Source organism: Pteropus medius, unplaced genomic scaffold (genome assembly GCF_902729225.1).
Source record: "Pteropus medius unplaced genomic scaffold, Ma_sr-lr_union100, whole genome shotgun sequence".
NCBI classification, from domain to species: Eukaryota; Metazoa; Chordata; class Mammalia; order Chiroptera; family Pteropodidae; genus Pteropus; species Pteropus medius.
In genome coordinates, this window is record NW_024347791.1 from 8670799 (window position 1) to 8690331 (window position 19533).

Here is a 19533-nt window from a genome sequence, read left to right on the forward strand (position 1 = left end):
AGAAAATATTAACCTTTTCTAGAGCTCATTTTTTTTTTTTTTTAATTTTAATGAATCCTAATTTGAGGGTAAAAAGTGTCAGAAACCAAAAACTGTTTTATGTTCTGTCTGCTTTTATGATAGGTTTATTTGACATGGCCTGTGCCAAATTGTGCTGAAGGCTGCCCAGGTTCCTGGATTAAAGACGGCTATTGTGACAAGGCTTGTAATAATTCAGCCTGTGACTGGGATGGTGGTGATTGCTCTGGTAAGGATGTATTCAAATGTAATTTGCTTCTGTTCATGGAATTTTTTTCATTTCTAATTATTATTGAACATGTACAGTGAATTAAGCATTCTTTATGTATTAGTCAGTAGCCTATGGACTCTTTGGAGGTGATGACCTGTGTCCCACGTGACCCAGTTTTTCATATTATCCGTTGTTGAGGGTGTTTTTCCATGTTGGCCCTGTACTTGAGAATGTCTTTTCTTATTGAAAATGTGGAACTCAGGAATACTCTTTATAATGTAAGCTCGAGAGCAAGAATAACTCTAACTGGTTCTTATAGGAGCTCATGGCTGATGACTTTTGAGCGACTAAAGAGATGCAAAAAAAATAAATGTCTTATCTCTTCAGCATCTCTTCTCCCTTTCTTACATGCTTATATTTGGACTTGTTGATAACAATACATTTTTTACTTTTATTTGTCGCCTTTCAGTTTATAAAGCATTTAAATTTATGAAGCATTATCCATGATCTACCTTAATTTCTTAGTCACCTAAGGAAGAGAGAATATATGCAGAGACATTATCATTCCCATATTCCATATGAGGAAACAGATTTGGAAAATTGTTTCGTATTGGAGGAAACAAGTTTTGTTTTAGTCACATCTAGCAGATAACACTTTAGAGAAATAGAAGCGGCTGTATTTCAAGAGAACACAGACATGTCAGGTGGATCCGTGCAGTCCCGAGAACTGAATCCTTAACAGAACATTCACGTTTGATAACGAGGTTAGCACCCATGTTAGGACGTGTTTTTGGCAGTTCCGACAGTCACGGTCTTTGGAACAGTCTCTTCCTATTTCTCTCTTCCTCCATCCACACCTACACATGTCCCCTTGAGCAATGATGAGGTCTGTACTTCTAGGTTGCCCAGATAGTGAGTCTTCAGTCCACTGTCAAGTGATGCCTCTTTTCAGTTTGTTTTCTTAAGCTACATGAAATATTTTACTAAAGAATGAGGTGAACCCTTTCTGACTGTAACTCATGCATCAATCTTGAAAACACTCTTAAGAAATAAGGAACTATCTTTTTTTTCAAGATTACAGGTGCAGTAAGATTCTGTTCTCCTCCTCCCTCTACAGGTAACAGCGGAGGGAGTCGCTATGTTGCAGGTGGCGGGGGAACCGGGAGTATTGGACTTGGACAGCCCTGGCAGTTTGGAGGTGGAATAAACAGTGTTTCTTACTGTAATCAAGGATGTGCAAATTCCTGGCTCGCTGATAAGTTTTGTGACCAAGCCTGCAATGTCTTGTCCTGTGGGTTTGATGCTGGCGACTGTGGGCAAGGTATATTTATGCCATAAAATCATATTAAGAGGAAGGAGATAAAAATCTTTGATAAGTAGAGAGGGTTTGGGCTCATCGTTGTTTAATTATTCTCTGTGTGTCCCTTTCTCAGCCTTGCATCTAAAGTAGCTGTAAGTTAAAAGGACACTGATCTTTAGAAAACAGTAGACACTAACGTTGTATGTAGCTTTTCCTTTATTGCTCTGGTCTGATTTTTTTTTTTTTTTACTAAGCCGATTTACCTTAGCTGAAAATATATGGCGATGGTTTAATTTGGAAATAATAAAATACCAGTAATTTATTAAGTAAGGATGGTGTGAATACTGGATCTTGTTGATAGCTTATTAACAGAGGTGGTTTTGGCCGAGAGTTTTTTTTTCAAATGGACAAAAAGATGGAAGTTGACCATTGGAATTTGCTGTCAAGAATTGTGTGGTACCTTGGTAGTGGGTCAGATTCAGCAAGCATTCCATGTTGATAATTGTGATGGCTTCAGATAGTAAAACGAGCCCTGTACCGGTAGAATTTCTGATTATTTTCAGTTCATTTAGAGTCACTTTTAGAAAGTGAACTCAAACCCTAAGAATTAAAGAAAAAAGAGGCGGAAACGCTTAGTTGTTTAAAAGTCATGTTTGTGTTTTTTCCTCTAGATCATTTTCATGAATTATATAAAGTAACTCTCCTCCCAAACCAGACTCACTATGTTATTCCAAAAGGTGAACGCCTGCCTTATTTCAGCTTTGCAGAAATAGCCAAAAGGGGAATCGAAGGAGCTTATAGTGACAACCCAATAATTCGACATGCTTCTATTGCCAATAAGTGGAAAACCATCCACCTCATAATGCATGGTGGAATGAATGCGACCACAATACATTTTAATCTCACACTCCAAAATGCAAATGATGAAGAATTCAAAATCCAGATAATAGTAGAGGTTGACACAAGAGAGGAACCAAAACTGAATTCTACAACCCAGAACTCTTACCAAACATTGGTTAGCCCCATAACACGTCTTCCAGATGCGGAAATCTTATTTGAGGATATTCCTGAAGAAAAACGCTTCCCAAAGTTCAAGAGACATGATGTTAACTCAACACGGAGATTCCAAGAGGAGGTGAAAATTCCCCTGGTAAATATTTCACTTCTTCCAAAAGAGGCCCAGTTAAGTCTCAAGAACTTGAATTTGCAGCTAGAACGTGGAGACATCACTATGAAAGGATACAACCTGTCCAAGTCAGCCTTGCTGAAATCATTTCTGATGAACTTACAGGATGCTGAAGTAAAAATAAACCAAGCTGTAATAACAAGTGAAAGAAATGAGAGTTTAGAGGCCCCACTGGTAAAACAAGTTCACAAAAGCATGTTGCCAAACAGCTTAGGAGCATCTGACAGATTACAGAGGTCAACTTTTCCAGCAGTGACAATGAAATTGAATGGGCACCACCAGCGTCAGAATCCACCCCCAGACTTGGAAACCAAGGCAAGTTTTAGATCTGAAACTCAGACCCAAATAGTAGGAGGCGAAAGTGTGTCAAAAGAAAAGCCCTCAGCTCTGATCGTGCCACTGGAAAACCATGTGCCAAAAGAAAAGAAAACCATAGGGAAAGAACAAGAGATAAACAGAATGGAGGACAATCTTAAAAATCACATAGGTCTTAATGAAGTATTACCTGGAAGAAAACTGCAACATTACACAGACAGTTACCTGGGCTTTTTGCCGTGGGAGAAAAAAAAGTATTTCCAAGATCTTCTTGATGTAAGTTACATCCAGCCTTATTCCTTCCAATGCTCAGGAAAACTAAATAACCTTGTAAGTGATATTAATCTAATAAATAGCTACCTTTTATCCAGCACTTCCCTGTGCCAACCACTAAACTACATACTTTTCTTACATGGTTTCATTTAATTGTCCCAATAACCCTAATAATAAAAATAGCTTATAATGGTTTCTACTATTGTTATCTCCATTTTACAGCTTAGGAACCAGCCTTAGTGTGAATGAGCAAGGGATTCTGCCAGGGGCATACCCCGAGAAGTAGTAGAACAGGGATGGTATCTTATCTTTATTCGCCATGTTGTGATTTCAACAAATGCTTCTGCATACATTGCACAAGTGAGAGCTGATATTTTTCCAGCTTTACTGATGAAAAAAACAAGGTGCAGAGAAGTTCATTAGCTTCCCCAGCATCCCAAAAGCAAGTCAGCAGGAGCCAAGACTCAAAAGTTAGAGTGCTCGCCCTCCTGTACCATGGCTTCCTTGATGCTGTAGGGTCATTTGTACATCTCCCAAGTGCCATCACTCTGCTAACTGCTGGAGAATGCAAGATGATTAGAACACAGTTGCTGCTAGTTGAGACTTAGAGCAAGTTGGGAAGACAGATTTGTGGGTGAATAATTGTAGCAATGTGACAAGTGTCTCTGTTGAGGTGTGGACAAGAAGTCCAAAGGGAAAATTCCTTAACTTTGTCTGGAGATATTGGGGAAGACATCCTTGAGGAAATACCCTGTGAGCTGGCCTTGGAAGTGTGGGTAGAAGTTGACAGACTTAGAAAAATCCCGTGGTCTGGGTTGGATTGTGAATGAAGCACAGCCATGAGTGGATGTCAGACTGGGAGAAAAGAGGATGAAGAGGGAACCATGTGTTAGTCCTTTCATTGTCTTTGGGGAGTGTCCAGTACCTAGGACAGTAGGTGTTTACTAATTGTCGAGTGAAGGAATGCAGAATTCTTGCCGAGGTTTATTTCTTTACTTTTTTTCCTTTTCTTTCCTTTTTTTTTTTTTTAAATAACAAAAATAATTATAGGCTGGTATTAAAAATTGTAAGCAGTGCTGCAAAAGAAACAGTAAAAAAGGAAAAGGTCTCCCTCCTTTTTTCCTAATCTCACTTAATATAACCACTATTATCTTTTGGTGGATATCTTTTCAGTACTCTTCTATAGAGATACAAATATATACACTATACAATTTCTATTTTGCAACAGTGACATTACACACACACTGCTCTGCAGTTAGCTTTTGATTTTGTGGGATGTGGGCAAATTGCCCATGTCAGTGCCATTGTTTTTTTTTTTTGGCTGCAAGTTATTTCCAGTGTTTTGCAATTACAGATAGTGTTGCAATAAATGTTCTTGTACACATGTCTTACTCTTGAGGAAGTTTTTCTTTTTGTAGGTAGAACTGCTAGGTTAAAGGGTCTAGTGCATAAAAATTTAAACATGTCCTTCTAAAATGTCGCACCACTTCATGCTTCTACAAATAGTATACAAGACTGTTTGTTTCTCCACAGGCTAACCAGCATCAGTTATTATAAATCTTTTTACATTTTCATCAGCTTGAGAAGCAAATATATTTCATCCTCTGTAAAGTGTATTCATATTCTTGGCCAATCTGCCCATTCAGTCAGTTTTGCCTCATTGGTTCTGATAAAGTTCTTCACATTTTATAACACGATTATATGGTGAAACCAGTTTGTATCTAGTCCTTGTGTTCAATACTCAAGTACTTATTGCTTTGAAATCAACAGTAAAAATAGCTTAATATGAAAATATTATCAAACTTATTTGTAAAGAAGTTTTCTAAATGTTGCATTGAAGGGCTATGAAATCTCCTGATCAATAACTGGTCCTTGAAGAATACTCTATAAATAAACCTTCACTATACAATTGTTGTTCTCAAGCCAGTGTTGGTGATAACTTTCACTGAAATCCGGTTTAGCCCTGCTCTTACAAAGTGACCTGTGAGTGTTCATTTCACAGTCCACATTTTCGTGGACTCTCAGTGACTAGTTATTACCACATTGTATGAAATGGTACCTTTGTCTCTTGTTAGCTGAGTATACGTACGCACTAAACATTATGCTGTGTTATATGGAATTCTCTTTTCAGGAAGAAGAGTCATTGAAGACACAGTTGGCATACTTTACTGATAGCAAACATACTGGGAGACACCTGAAAGATACATTTGCAGATTCCCTCCGATATGTAAATAAAATTCTAAATAGCAAGTTTGGATTCACATCTCGGAAAGTCCCTGCACACATGCCTCACATGATTGACCGAATCGTTATGCAAGAACTGCAAGATATGTAAGTCTGGCTGGTGTTTGGGTGGTTCTTATGTGCTCAGAGCTAGGTCTGCTTGAAATTTACATCTTTGCTCTGCTAAATTTATGGCTCTGATATTTGATGACTAATATGTTAGAAGGTACTGTCTAAATAAGTGGGAAAAAGATGCTAACTCAAATGTTAGGTACTGCACGTATTTTAAATATCCTGAGTTCATTATATGTTATATTATACAGGTTCCCTGAAGAATTTGACAAGACGTCATTTCACAAAGTGCGCCATTCTGAGGATATGCAGTTCGCCTTCTCTTATTTTTATTATCTCATGAGTGCAGTTCAGCCACTGAATATATCTCAAGTTTTTGATGAAGTAGATACCGACCAGTCTGGTGTCTTGTCTGACAGAGAAATCCGAACACTGGCTACCAGAATTCATGACCTGCCTTTAAGTTTGCAGGTATGTATTTTTTTCCCTAAATTTTTTGACATTTTAAATGAAACTTGTAATTTTGATACTTTCTCTTTTTCCTCCTACATATTTCAATATAATGTAAGTAAAAGTAATTTTTAATGAGGGTGTTTACAACTAGTCCATTTTTAGTGCCAGAATTAAAACCAAATTTGAAGATCATATTTTATGAGATTACCTTTGTTAGGCTTGCAGTAGGGATTGCTATTGTATTATCTGGAGAAGAACCAGACTATACCTGCGAATGAGATTCTTGTGACAAGTTCACTCGGGCTACAGGAATGGCCGACTGGAGCTCTCGGTCAGGCCCATGATGCTGCACAGTCCCTTTTGTCATAGCCTCTTGTCCCAGGGGTAGGAAACTTACTAATGAAGCGTGCCAAGATGACTCTAACTGCATGATATCCCATCTGGTGATCCCCTGGACCATCTTGTGTAAAATAGTGTCTCATAGTCCAAGATGTTTCCTCTTTGAGACAAAGATGAAACATTTATATTTGTATTATCTCATTCTGCTCCTTTTAGGGTGTCTTTATCTTAAGAGTCATGTAGTCGAACTCTCTTTGAAGATGACATTTAAACAAATTTTGGAGACTTTCACATAGGTTTTATTTTTAAAACCACAATCATTACTTGTAATGTACATAGAAGGTTTATTTATCCTTTTATTTTGCTTTGTTAGGATTTAACAGGTCTGGAACACATGTTAATAAATTGCTCAAAAATGCTTCCTACTAATATCACTCAGCTAAGCAACATCCCACCAACTCAGGAAGCGTACTATGACCCCAATCTGGTAAGTGGAACGGGAGTTCTTTTATGTAAATCAGAAAGTATGTCCTTATTGGGATTTATACAATTTCTGTATGGCATGTCAGAAACTAGAAGTGGACTGTGTCTTTGGTGGAAAGTAGCTCAGATAACTCAGAATAATTTATATTTTGCTTTGGAATATCTTTTTTCCTTCGCAATGGATGTTAAGCTAATACTGAGATTAGTCACTTGTATTCTATAATCAGGCCTCCTATTCACCAAGGATGACAGAGGCCTAGCCCCAAAGTATTCTCGTTGGCTTGGGAGAACAGTCCTGAGGTTAAACATTAACCAAGGAAATGTTCTTCAACTGGGGTACCATCTTTCATCAAAGCTGTTTCGATGCTGGCGCTTCCTTGATTTTACCAGTAAGGGGCTGTGTGATTGACGCACACATATATTGGAGTGCCACTTGGCTGAAATGGTTGGAAGACTGTTGATTGTAAGATACATCCCAGTTTCAGAGTCGTGATCATGTACATTTAGAACTGTTGGAACAAGGATGTAATATTAATGTGATGCTTATAGTTAATTTTTGCTGCTCTATGGAAAAATGTTTACCAAATAAAATTGAGTAGAGGAAAGAAGGTAGTAACATATGCACAGTGTGATTTGAACAATGGATAACTCCCAAATACCATCACACTCACACAAACACACACACACCCCAAAAAGTAATGGAAATGGCAATAGATTAAATCATAGGTGATTTTTAATTTCATTTTTTCACACTGATATTTTCCATATTTTCTATAATGAATAGCTTTCACTTTCATAATCAGAATAAAGTATTAAAACATTTTTTTATCTTGCAAATGTTCAAGCCATAATTAGATAATTTATAGTAAACTGCATATAAGATGTTTGTAAATGAATGTAGAGAGAGAAGAGTAACAAATCAGTAAAAAATCTGGTTCCTGAAATTTAGCATTCATGGCACATGTTGGGGACTGTATTCCTCACCCTGCCCTCAGAGAGCCCCGTGAAGGCTCACTCATGGTGAGACACGGTGTGACCAGTGCAGCTGTTGGTGAGAGAGGTCAGCATAGGAGCTAACAGAATACGTAGACCAACTATAAGTATTGCTGATTATGTGTTGAATAGTTTAGCAAATGACATGGATTAGTATACAGAAATATGTCACTTAAAACTTCATTTACAAAAACAGGCAATTAGCCTGTGCGCCATAGTGTGCCAACTTGATTTTAAAAAATATCTTGATTACTGAGTGTTTTAGTGCTCTCTTAAACTTTGTACCTGAGGTGAATGCTTCACTTGCCTTACAGTAGTCTTGGCCTTGATGTTATGTCTGTATTTTTTTACAGCCACCCGTCACTAAAAGTCTAGTAACCAACTGTAAACCAGTAACTGATAAAATCCACAAAGCATATAAGGACAAAAACAAATATAGGTAAGTTTAGTTTAAGAATAATTATTACAAGAGTCTGGTATTTTCATAGTTTTATAATAGTTTATTAAACATTCTTTTAAAGTTTATGTGAAATTATTTTCTTTCTTATTAAATTTATCGGAGTAACATTAGTTAATAAAATCATATAGGTTTCAATCGTGCAATTCAGTAATACATCATACCTATATTTGCATTGTGTGCTCACCACCCAAAGTCAGATCTCCTTCCATGACTATATATTTGACCCCCTTTACCCTTATCTACTTTCCCCACTCCTGCCTTTCCCTCTGGTAAGCACTAAACTGTTATTTGTGTCTATGAAGTTTTGTTTGTTTGTTTTGTTCTTTTGTTGCTTTCTGTTTTATATCCCACATATGAATGAAATTGTTTTCTTGTGTGAGATTGATTCTGAAAATGTTGAGTCTGTTAAAGTTTTATAAATTTTTTTTTTATTGAAAGTTTGTTTACATATCCATGTCAATATTTACACTCTTTAAATATGTTTGATAATCAGGTTTGAAATCATGGGAGAAGAAGAAATTGCTTTTAAAATGATTCGTACCAATGTTTCTCATGTAGTTGGCCAGTTGGATGATATAAGAAAAAACCCCAGGTACTGGTTGTCTTTTTTAATTAATAAACTTTGTTTTTTAGAGCACTTTTAGTTTCACAGCAAAACTGAGCAAAGTACAGAGACTTTCCATGTTTAAAAATTATCTTTAATCATGCAAAAAAAAACATGAAAAAAAGGCAGCAGACTTGAGAGAAGGGTGTAACTTATTTCTGTATGAGGCAGATGGAAATGTCTAATGGTATGAGATACTGTTTGAACTTAGAGATGGGAGTTGTTAGTTGAGATATAGGGATCCCTCATGCGGAGGAACTAGCATGGACTTCTAAGGGTCCAGTGACATGAGCTGTTTAGTGAGGCTAAGCGGTGAATTGCATCATGGGAGAGGTGAGGCCAGACAGCTGAGACTCATAATATTTCTAAAAAGGTGCTTCCAGAAAACTTGCTTTAGTGATTAGACTTATCTTTGCAATTCGAAGTAAAGTTCAGATTAACATCTGTGGAAAAAGAAATGCAACCATGAATGTGAAAATTAATTCAGTAAACTACAGTCATTCTTTGGGGATGAGTACATATTCAGATATACGTAAGCCTAGCCCGGCCTCTCTAACAGTTGCCTTAGATAGTTTGATAAAATTAGCAAAAAACATGCATTTTTGTTTTGAACTTTAGTGGGAAATAGGTATTTCATCAGTTTTCTGGAACAAAAAAAGACCATGACATATTAAATTAAATATTTTTTATCTGAGTCTTTTAAATAATGTGGAAGTCTTCAGTTTCACCTCATTATATTTATGATTTTAATTATAAATGATCAGAGATGTAAAATTTATAAACATGTTAAAGCCATGGCATTTTTTCTAAAAATTTCATTTTTTTTTTTGGTGGGGAGACAGAAATTGGAATTTTAAGGAAAATGAAAATATCTTTAATGCTTTTTTAGTGTATTTAGTAATTCAGTAAAATTATTCCCCCCCTCCGAAAAAACCCAAATATTTCCCATAAGCCAAGCAAACAGTAAGCCACAATAATTAATAATCACCCAGCCTATAGCTCCATTTACACGTCTGTAGTTCACTCTGCCTGGAATACCCGGCTCTAATTTTTAAAAATAATTTTATCCTTAATAATTAATTTTTATAAATGCTCTTTTCCTCCCTATTCTGTTGATATGCTCTCTCAGTCGTTAGTAATCTGTAGTAATGCCATGTGAGAATTTGCAATTTTTAGTTGTATCTTCTACTTTTATGTCTTTGTGCTTATTTGAAAGTTGTTGAGTGAGAGAATTCATACCTTTGTGGTACCTTTAAGGGACAGAGTTTAAAAGACACATGGCAAGCCAAGCTCCTCCTGCAGTGTATGCCAGGCCCAGATACCTCCTGCGACCCTGAATAGATTTTATCGTTTTTAGCTCTTATTTGCTTTGTTTTACTTTTATGAGGACTTATTTTAAGTCAAGAGTGGAAAATCAGTCTTCTGACTTAAGCTTTAAGGACAGTTTTATCCCATTAACAAGGTGTTTGGGATAGGCAGCATCTAGGCCTTGCATTTTCTCTCTGGCCTCTTCATCTCTGCTGCCCTTCTGTTTCGTTGGCTTCGTCCTCAGGCTGGAGATGGGGCAGCTGCAGCAGTTCTAGATGTCCCTGCAGACATAGCCATGTTCTGAGGCAGAGAGGGAACGCCCCTTGTTGTGTGCCACATGTTGTCCCCCCATTCTTACACCAGTCACCGTGAAGGTGAGGGATTTGCTTACACTAGTTAGAGGCTGCCTCTGTGTTGAGGTGGGTCACCTCCCTTTGAGTCAGCTGATGGGGTAGAAATACTGAGCGAAGTGCAAGTTCTTTTTGGAAGGAGACAGGAGTATTTGCTGAGAATCCTGAAGAGTCCACTTTAGCCACCCTGTATCCATGCACAGCCTTTATTTTATATGTATACTTTGTTTAATTTTTCCCAACTTTTTGAAAAAATTTTGAAGATACAGAAAAATTTTTAAAAATAGCTCAACAAACTTAACCCCATACTTAACCCAGATTTAAAAATTATCAGCCTTTTGTCATATTTGCTTGATCTCTGTGTACACACATACAGTTTTGCTTTGTCATATTTGCTTGATCTCTATGTACACACATACAGTTTTGTTTTTATTTTTTGCTGAAACATTTGAAAATTAGTTGCACACCTCTAATTATTTTAGCATATGTCTTCTAAAACAAAGTCATTCTTTATACTACAAGACCATTAATGCATATCTAAAAACCTTTACATTGTTTAAATAATACCATGTAATAGACAGTATATATTCACATTTCCCCAGTTGCTTCTAAATGTTCTTTATAGCTTTCATTGGTTTTTATTCCAGGATATAGTCAAGGCTCATGCATTGTATTCTGTCGACATATCTCTTTGATACTCTCTAAAGCAGTCCCCAAGTTTACAGAATAGATGGGATAATGAACTTTCACATACCCATCACTCATCTTCAGTAAGCAGTTTACGACTGATCTTGTTTCATTGAAACACACCCACTCCTTCACCACTTCCCAATAATTTTTATGTCAGTCTCAGACATTGTATTATTTTGCGTAAAATTTTATGTAGAATTTTCAATATATTTCTTGAAATTATAAGAACTCTTTAAAAATAACCATAATACCATTATTCCTTAGTATGATAAACTGGACAATGTACACATTTCCCCAGTTGTCTTTTATAAGCATCTTTGTGTTTTTTAAATTTGTAGATTTGAAGTGGCATCAAGTAAATTCATTGTAGTTAGGTCTATGGGTTTTCCTTCAATCTCTCTTTTTTTAAGCATTTAATTTTGTGTGTGTGTATGAAGAAATCCAATGATATATTCTGTGTATTTCCTATATTTTGGACTTCTCTGATTATATCCCAGTTGTATAACATGTGCCTCTGTCTCCGTTTCCTGTAAATTGGTATTTTGATACGAGATCTTTATTAGGTTCAAGTTTGATGGCGTTTTTTTGGTTTTGGGTTTTGAGGGTTTTGTTTGTTTGTTTGTTTTTGTTTTAGTTTTAGCAGGTGTACTTCAAAAATGGCATTATCCATACCTACTTTTAGTGACTTTTGCCTTGAAGGGAACTTGAAACCGTTGGGAGGCACCACCACTGTAATCTGCTTTTTGTCAGAGCTTTAGCATCTTACAGCTTAGTCGGAGAAGTGGTCATCAGACTTACAGAATCTATAGCTTTGAGGCTATCTCAATATCTACATGACTATTCTTAGTAATATAACTATCAGTTTAGAGAACTTGGTTTTAGGTACTTACTAATTGTTTCCCTCATTGCTGACAAAATGCTCCAGTCACTTAACTACATCTGTTGAACACTTAATTGGGGACCTGCTAAATGGAAATCATTAATTTATTCCCATAGCTAGAAGGCACTTTCAGTGTTATCTTTTCTAGTTCTGTTTTGTGGGTAAGAACTACCCAAAGAAAAATTTTATAGAATGTTATTCCCCAGAGAATTATGTCAGTAAATGTAACCACTCAGGGACATAAATCTATTTAAAATGTATTAGGAATCCACATGTTCTGTTTTTTTTTTTTAGGTCAGAATCATCCTTATGATAACCAATAACCCTGGATCTCTGTTATTTCCAGGAAGTTTGTTTGCCTGAATGACAACATTGACCACAATCATAAAGATGCCCAGACAGTAAAAGCTGTTCTCAGAGACTTCTATGAATCCATGTTCCCCATACCATCCCAGTTTGAGCTGCCAAGAGAGTATCGAAACCGTTTCCTTCATATGCATGAGCTACGGGAATGGTAAGTTCTCATGGTTCTTATACCTGTGTGTGTAATTTGTTTTAGAATGATGAAATTTCTTTAATGTGTTATTTGCTATATAATTTCTTTGTAAAATACACTGACAGTTTTTATTGATCTTAATCGTTGAAATATACTTTTTATTGCGCTCACTGGCTGAGTGTATCTGCCGAGCTTTATTCATTGTCATTGCTGCCATTAGAGTAGCCACCTGTTTCTTGATTACCTGCTATATGGCAGACACTGTGCTGGGCAATATAATATATTTACTCTGTTCTTTAAAGGTACTGTTATTGCTATGTTGTTGCTACGTTACAGATGAGAACACAGTAATAGAAGCCGAGTGGTTTGCTCAAGGTGAAGTAGCTGATAAGAAGCAAATACAGCCTGATTCTCCACCCTCTGCATGTTTCACTATATTCCAAAGCTGCTTTATAATGTTTCCTTCATCTTTTATTTTACTATGTTTTCCAATACTTAGTTATACAGATAATTTCATCTTTCAATTTAGGAAGATTTTTGACCCCTCACCTGCCCTGCCTCCACCATTTCAGGTGCTAAGAATACAAAGGCACAGAGGTGTAAAAGAGAAGAGAGTGCTTTGGAGCGGGAAAGGGGAGATCGTGAGGGGCTGCATCTGAATTAGACTCTTTTCTTTAGAGAATGGGGCTCCCATTTTTTTTAGATGTTGGTTTTGCCCAGAGTTTATGATTTGGAAAGATGACTAACGGTAGTGTGGGGGTTGGACTGGTGAGGAAATTGGAGTGAGGCAGTGTTGTCTTAGAACTGGAGGCAGGCAGACAAGTTCTAAGCATACCAGTTGTCCTGAAACAGTCAAGGTATGAACCAAGGACACAGCCCAGGAAATAAAGAGAAGGCAGTAGACCGAATTGGGAGAGATTTTAGAGAGGAAATTAGTAGACCTTGGCAGCTAGAAATCTTTGGTGTCTTAGAGTTGGATGAGACAATTGGCATGTATATTGCTAATATCTATATATATATATATATATATTATTTTAATGAAGAGAAGTTATTACAAAACCGTGAGCCTTGTCTTCCAGAAATGGCTGGAATAACTTCTTACCATTTTCACTTTCCTTTAGTTTAGAGGAAAGAAACCTTGGATGGTTTTACCTATTAATGCCCCAAACCCAGTTTGTGACTAAATTTACCTTCAGAGGCTCAATTGAATAAGAAAGGAGTGGGTTTAAGAGTAGTTTGAGAGGACTTAGGTTCTTTGTTGTACAAATGAGACAGATCAGGTGTGGGGTATTCTTTGCAGTTCCCTGACCTGGGACTTCTTTTTCCTCATCCAGCTCAGCATCTGTGTTACCTCTCACTCCTGACCCACCAACACCTTTCTAAAAACTTCTTTGTCTTTTTCCTTTCATGATACCGTGCTCTCAATCCCTTGTCACCTTTCCCTACTTTCTCGATTGGCTTTCTTCCTGTTCTCCTTTCTTGGGTATAGCGCATTGCGCATCAGTCTGTGTGCTGTGAGCCTTCTTCAAGGGCAGAGCTGGTGGCTTATTTGTATCTGAGTCCACAATACCTCCCTAGCACATAGTAGGTGTTCGGTGGATGGGTGGCTAAGGGAAGCTTGGTTCACCCCCAGCTATTATAGGGTTCTCTGGTTGCTGAGGCAACTCATTAGTTGTGTTACAGCCTGTAGCTTCTTAGCTCTTTAAATTACACACATATTTTGAATGTCACTGTAGACATTAGAACTGACTGAGCTCATTGTGAGCAGCAGACAGTAGAAACTACGGGAGGAAAAAGTATATTTGAGTACCATTATGAATATGTGACTTGAGGTGTGGAGTCATCTACTACCATACAGTTGTAAATGAGAATCTGGAACTCAACATGGAGACCCCAATTTGGTAGTCATTAGCATATTTTCCAAGTGCATGTTGAGCATTTATTTAATTGTCATAATAAATTATTCATTTATTTTTATGTTACAGATAAGGAAACTGTGATATACCGCCTCTATTTATCCCCAGTATCCTATCTTCAAGTCTAGTTGATTCTACTCTCAGAATATCTCTTTTGTTGCTTCTTTTTATTCTCATCGCCCCTCATTCTTTTTTCATGCTGGACCAACATGACTGCCTGCCTCTGGTCACCTGCTGTGACATCATCCTTCAGATGGTCACCATTTTCACCCTGATTCATTCTCTCTCTCTCTCTCTCTTACACACACACACACACACACACACACACACACACACACACACACACACACACACCCCCCCCCCCCCCATGCGATTTCATCTGCTTTTCCACTGGAGTATTATGTCCAAACCTCATTTTGGTTTTCCAGAACAACTGCAGTTTATACCCTCCTGCCTTTCCATGGCTTAGCTCTCCCTGATGCCACTGTGCCAGGCTTCACTCAGTTCTGTAGGACTCAGCTTTCCCTTCCTGTCTTCAAGGCTTAAATAAAATGTCACCATCTCTGAGATGCTTTCCTCATTTCTGTTAGTTTTTTCACAAGACTTTGCTTTTGAAAATACATGTTTCTGTCCATCTTGTGTGATGGCTAGTCATCAGTGTGTTGGTGACTTCCCAGGGTTGTAAACACTTTACAGCAGGAACTTCATCTTGTTCATCTCTCTGTGTCCACAAGAAATGTTTATTGAATGACCGAGTGAATAAATAAATATGAATGGATAAATAAAAATGAATGAAAGTGTGCTTTTGATTAAACACCAGAAGTAATTTTCTTTTGAAGTCTCTGCTTGGATAACTTTTACTAATTCAAATATAATGAAAAATCAGAACTCATGTTGGAAATGTGTATTGTGTTAACATTTTAGAATTGCCTCCAGACGGTGTTTTTGTGTTTCACATTGCTGATTTTGCTACACTGGTATATAATTAACTCTGTGAGTTATAATTAAAACAGTGAAACTGTGCACAGAACTACATAATTGCTTTCTTTTCTCTTTGAACAGGAGAGCATATCGAGACAAATTGAAGTTTTGGACTCATTGTGTACTGGCAACATTGATTATGTTTACTGTATTCTCATTTTTTGCTGAACAGGTAAGTTTTATATATTTTACGTGGGGATCAAACAGTATTTTTTGGTATATTAGTATCTGGTTCTTTTAGAAAAGGATATAAATTCTCAAGAAAATTTTAATTTTTTTTCTGTTGGTTTTTAGCTCATATTCCAGAATGTCAAATGTACTTCATAATATTTAGGCATCAAACGTAATTATTTATCTTCTAGATGTATAACCAGTATTCTTTTACCTGGAACTCAATAAATTAACTTGCAGACTTCAAGCTAAAACTGAAAAGCTCTATGTATTTTTAATGAAAAAGTGCCTAGAATCTTCATCTGATACTATTTTTTTATGGTCTCCATTTTTTTTTCTTAGACAATCTTTCTAATTGACCATAGTGTCATCTTCAGACTTTCCAATGTCCTGTAGATGGTGCCTATTGTGCTCACTTATATTTTTCTCACATTTCCTTTGAATTGCTGAGAGTTCTCCATGCAGGCACACACATGGCCTCCTTCAGGTGAGGGTCCAGAAGTAGAATGGGCATTTGTGAGGTGAAAAAAAGGGACAAGAGAATCCTTATTAGGTTGCAGGTATGAGATGCTCTGAACAAAAGGGATTGAAGAAGAGAGAGAACAGGGTCTGGGCTGACCGGACTTGTGCAGGGCAAGCGAACCTAGCCTCAGCCTCCTTTCGAGGTGACTGTTGAGTGGAGCTTTTTCATCTGTCACTTATGGGAAACTTACATTGAATTTCCTTACACGGAGAAGGGAGAGGAGGAGATCGAAGTACTGAGAGCTTTAGGATAAACAGCACCTGGACTTCCTGCCTCAGATGGAAGGAAATTCAGGAAATGGAAAATTGTGCGGGCGAGCTGGACTGCGATTTAACCTTCATCTACCGCCCAGGGAATATAAATCTTGTTCTTGATGTTTGTTGCCATTGTTCCTGGCAGATAAAAATCTTAGAAGAAAAAAATCTTAAAAAGACTATAGCTGCTTTTTGATAGTCAGGTTTTCTCTTTCCAGTTTCTCATGGTTAAACTGTTTCTATGAGAAAAAAAATCCAAGTTCTAAGCTAGTAAATTACAAATGAACTTTTTGCCTTAACAACCTATTTATAAATTGGGTATTACCTGTATTTTCAAATGATTATTGCTATGTTTAAGTATTGGGGAAAAAATGGTGACAGAATTTTAATGGAGGGTTTTTCTTCTTCTTTTCCTTTTTTTTTTTTTTTTTTAAAAAAGAATACATATGTAGTCATTTTTAAACCTGGAGACAGTGTCTTATGGCTAAACAGAGCCAGTTTCCTTCAATAGAAAGACTTGACAGACATCTTGAAAATAAATATGTTTGATAATTGCTGTGTAAAAATCTTTAGTTATAAGTCTTTAAAAAGTGAAGCTTGGGCCAAAATAATTTTAATCCCTATGGGTTTAAATATCTTGTGGGCACATATCTAGGTCCATAGAATCTACAAAGCCAAACAAAAGTAGTGGTTGATTTTATTTTGGGTAGGAATAATGGGGATTGTTTGTTGTCCAGTGTTTTGTTTTGTTTTTTTTCCTAATGTATAAGACTGGAAATGATTAAGGTTACATGACACTCAGAAAGTTTAAAGTTTGTCAACATGGAAATTGAAATTTATTTTGTCTTTCATCATTTAGTTAATTGCACTTAAGCGGAAGATTTTCCCCAGAAGGAGGATACAAAAAGAAGCAAGTCCCGATCGAATCAGGGTATAGAAGCTCTTCATTTGAAAATCATCTACCTCAGCATTCACTGAGCATTTTAAAACTTGCCATCACAGAGATGTCCTCATGTTGCGATGCTTAGCCAGCTTGGCCTGAAGAAGGAAAAACACTCAGTACATGGATAGAGCCTACTCACCAGGAATTATTTAACCAACACACTGAAAACCTGTGTTTTGAGCAGCTCTGAACTCGTTTTACTTTTAAAGCATTTGTTTATGGACCTGTCATTCTTTGAACAAAAAGGCTCACTGACAAGAGACAACTGCCAAGTTCATGGCAACCATTGCCAACTAACTTCAACTTGTGAAGACGGCTTGGCAGTGAATGTTAAGGACCCCAGTCTTTGCATTCCAAAGCCTTTTGCTATGGTTTTACATTTTTGTTCTTTTGTTTTTCTTTTTTTCATTTCTCATTTTTAAAATAAGTAACTACTAAGTTAACTAGCTATTCTTGCTTCTGAAAATAATGAATTGACATGTCTAAACATGTTTTTATAGATGTTATTTAAATAATGCAGCAATATCACCTATTGACTGTATCTAAATTATGGATTTTATTGACATTTAAGACTGTAAATGGTCTTAAATGACTTATAACTACTAATAAGCTCAATGACTGACATCTGAAATACTTTGTCCTTATTTACTTCAGCCCCTAAGAATACTGTGATTTCATGTAGAAGCCTAATCACAAAGGGCTAGAGTTAAGTAGCAGAGCTACTTCCCAGATGTAATTATGTTTTGGAAATGTACATATTCAAACAGAAGTGCCTCATTTTAGAAATGAGTACGGTTGATGGTACTGGCACATTACAGTGTTGTCTTTTTAAATATCCATCAGTATATTCCAGTCAGTTTCATATAATGCAGGGATCAGCAAACTTTTTCTGTAAAAAGGCACATCGTAAATATTTGCAGGCCACATGTGTCTCTGCTGCATTTTCTTCTTTGTTGTTTAGTTAGTTAAAACATTTTTTAACCTTTACAAATATCAAAACCATGTTTAGCTTGTAGCTGTACGAGAACAGACCACCAGCTGGTTTGGCCCACAGGCCATTGTTTGCTGACCATTGGGATAGAGAATTAGTATTTTTATGTATGGGTAAGCCCTGACATTCAGCCATATTTTATTTATATCATTATACAGTGGATTTTTGGAGACCAGATTCCACGAGTCCTTTTTGAACTCTGATAGGTATTTTAAATCATGATCTCAACAGTATTCTTTCAAAATGGCACACATATTTTGTAAAAAAAAATTGTAAATACTGTGTTTGTGCTGTAAAAGTTATGTATTTCAAAAACTGAAATCTCATAACAACTTACATTTTGTCCGATGCTTTCTTTGATTTTTAAATCTCTGAGGAATGAGTTTATTGTTATCCAGAATCAATAATCACATGAATACAGTGTGTCAGGATTTGCTAAACACTATTGAAAACAAGTGGAGAGTAGTATTAGAAGATGGTAGTGATATAACATACTGGAGAATATCATTTTATAGGGAGAAAATAAGTTTTAGATGGGATTTATCATACGGTAGAAATTTAGAAGATATCATTTATTTAAAAATAAAGAATTTATTTTAGAAAAGTTGTAGAGAAATGAACATTTGGATGTGATGGAGTTTTCTGTGGTTAGATGAATGTAATTTACAATCAGGAGCTTAATAGGTAAATAGGATAGATAATATAGAATATTCGTAGAATCATTCATCTAATGATTCTATAATGATTCTGTTAAAGTCATTAGGACAAAGGAACCTCAGTAGTTGAGTAGTCAAATGGTTTCAAAATTTTTAAAGCCTCAGAACCATTAGTTCAAGTGAAATTCTGTTGAAGTCCAGTGTATAATACCAAAACTGCTCATCCTGCTTGACCCCAGGGTTTACCTCTAAACTCCCAGGTCTCACAGGCAGGTTCAAAACGACTGCCAGGACCACACTCAGCATTTTCTCATTGAGGAAACCAGGGTGAGGAAGATTATGTGACTTGTCCAAGGTCTGCCAGCCAGTTTGAGGCAGAGGTGGGTTGGAGCCCAGGTTGTGTGTCTCTTTTCCCATCCCACCAGGCCGTGTTGACACTCCATA

General features: G+C 36.6%; 1 protein-coding gene across 1 annotated transcript in view; it reads left to right on the plus strand.

Annotated features, from left to right (window-relative positions):
* The window catches only part of GNPTAB (N-acetylglucosamine-1-phosphate transferase subunits alpha and beta), a 58963-nt gene extending 40194 nt beyond the window's left edge, over nt 1-18769 (plus strand). Inside the window, 11 exon segments of the mRNA XM_039877967.1 lie at nt 124-247; nt 1347-1550; nt 2201-3306; nt 5435-5634; nt 5850-6069; nt 6764-6877; nt 8220-8305; nt 8820-8918; nt 12505-12672; nt 15633-15723; nt 17359-18769. Coding sequence (XP_039733901.1) covers nt 124-247; nt 1347-1550; nt 2201-3306; nt 5435-5634; nt 5850-6069; nt 6764-6877; nt 8220-8305; nt 8820-8918; nt 12505-12672; nt 15633-15723; nt 17359-17436 — 2490 coding nt within the window. The 3' untranslated portion in view covers nt 17437-18769.
* The last annotated feature ends 764 nt before the right edge of the window (nt 18770-19533 follow it).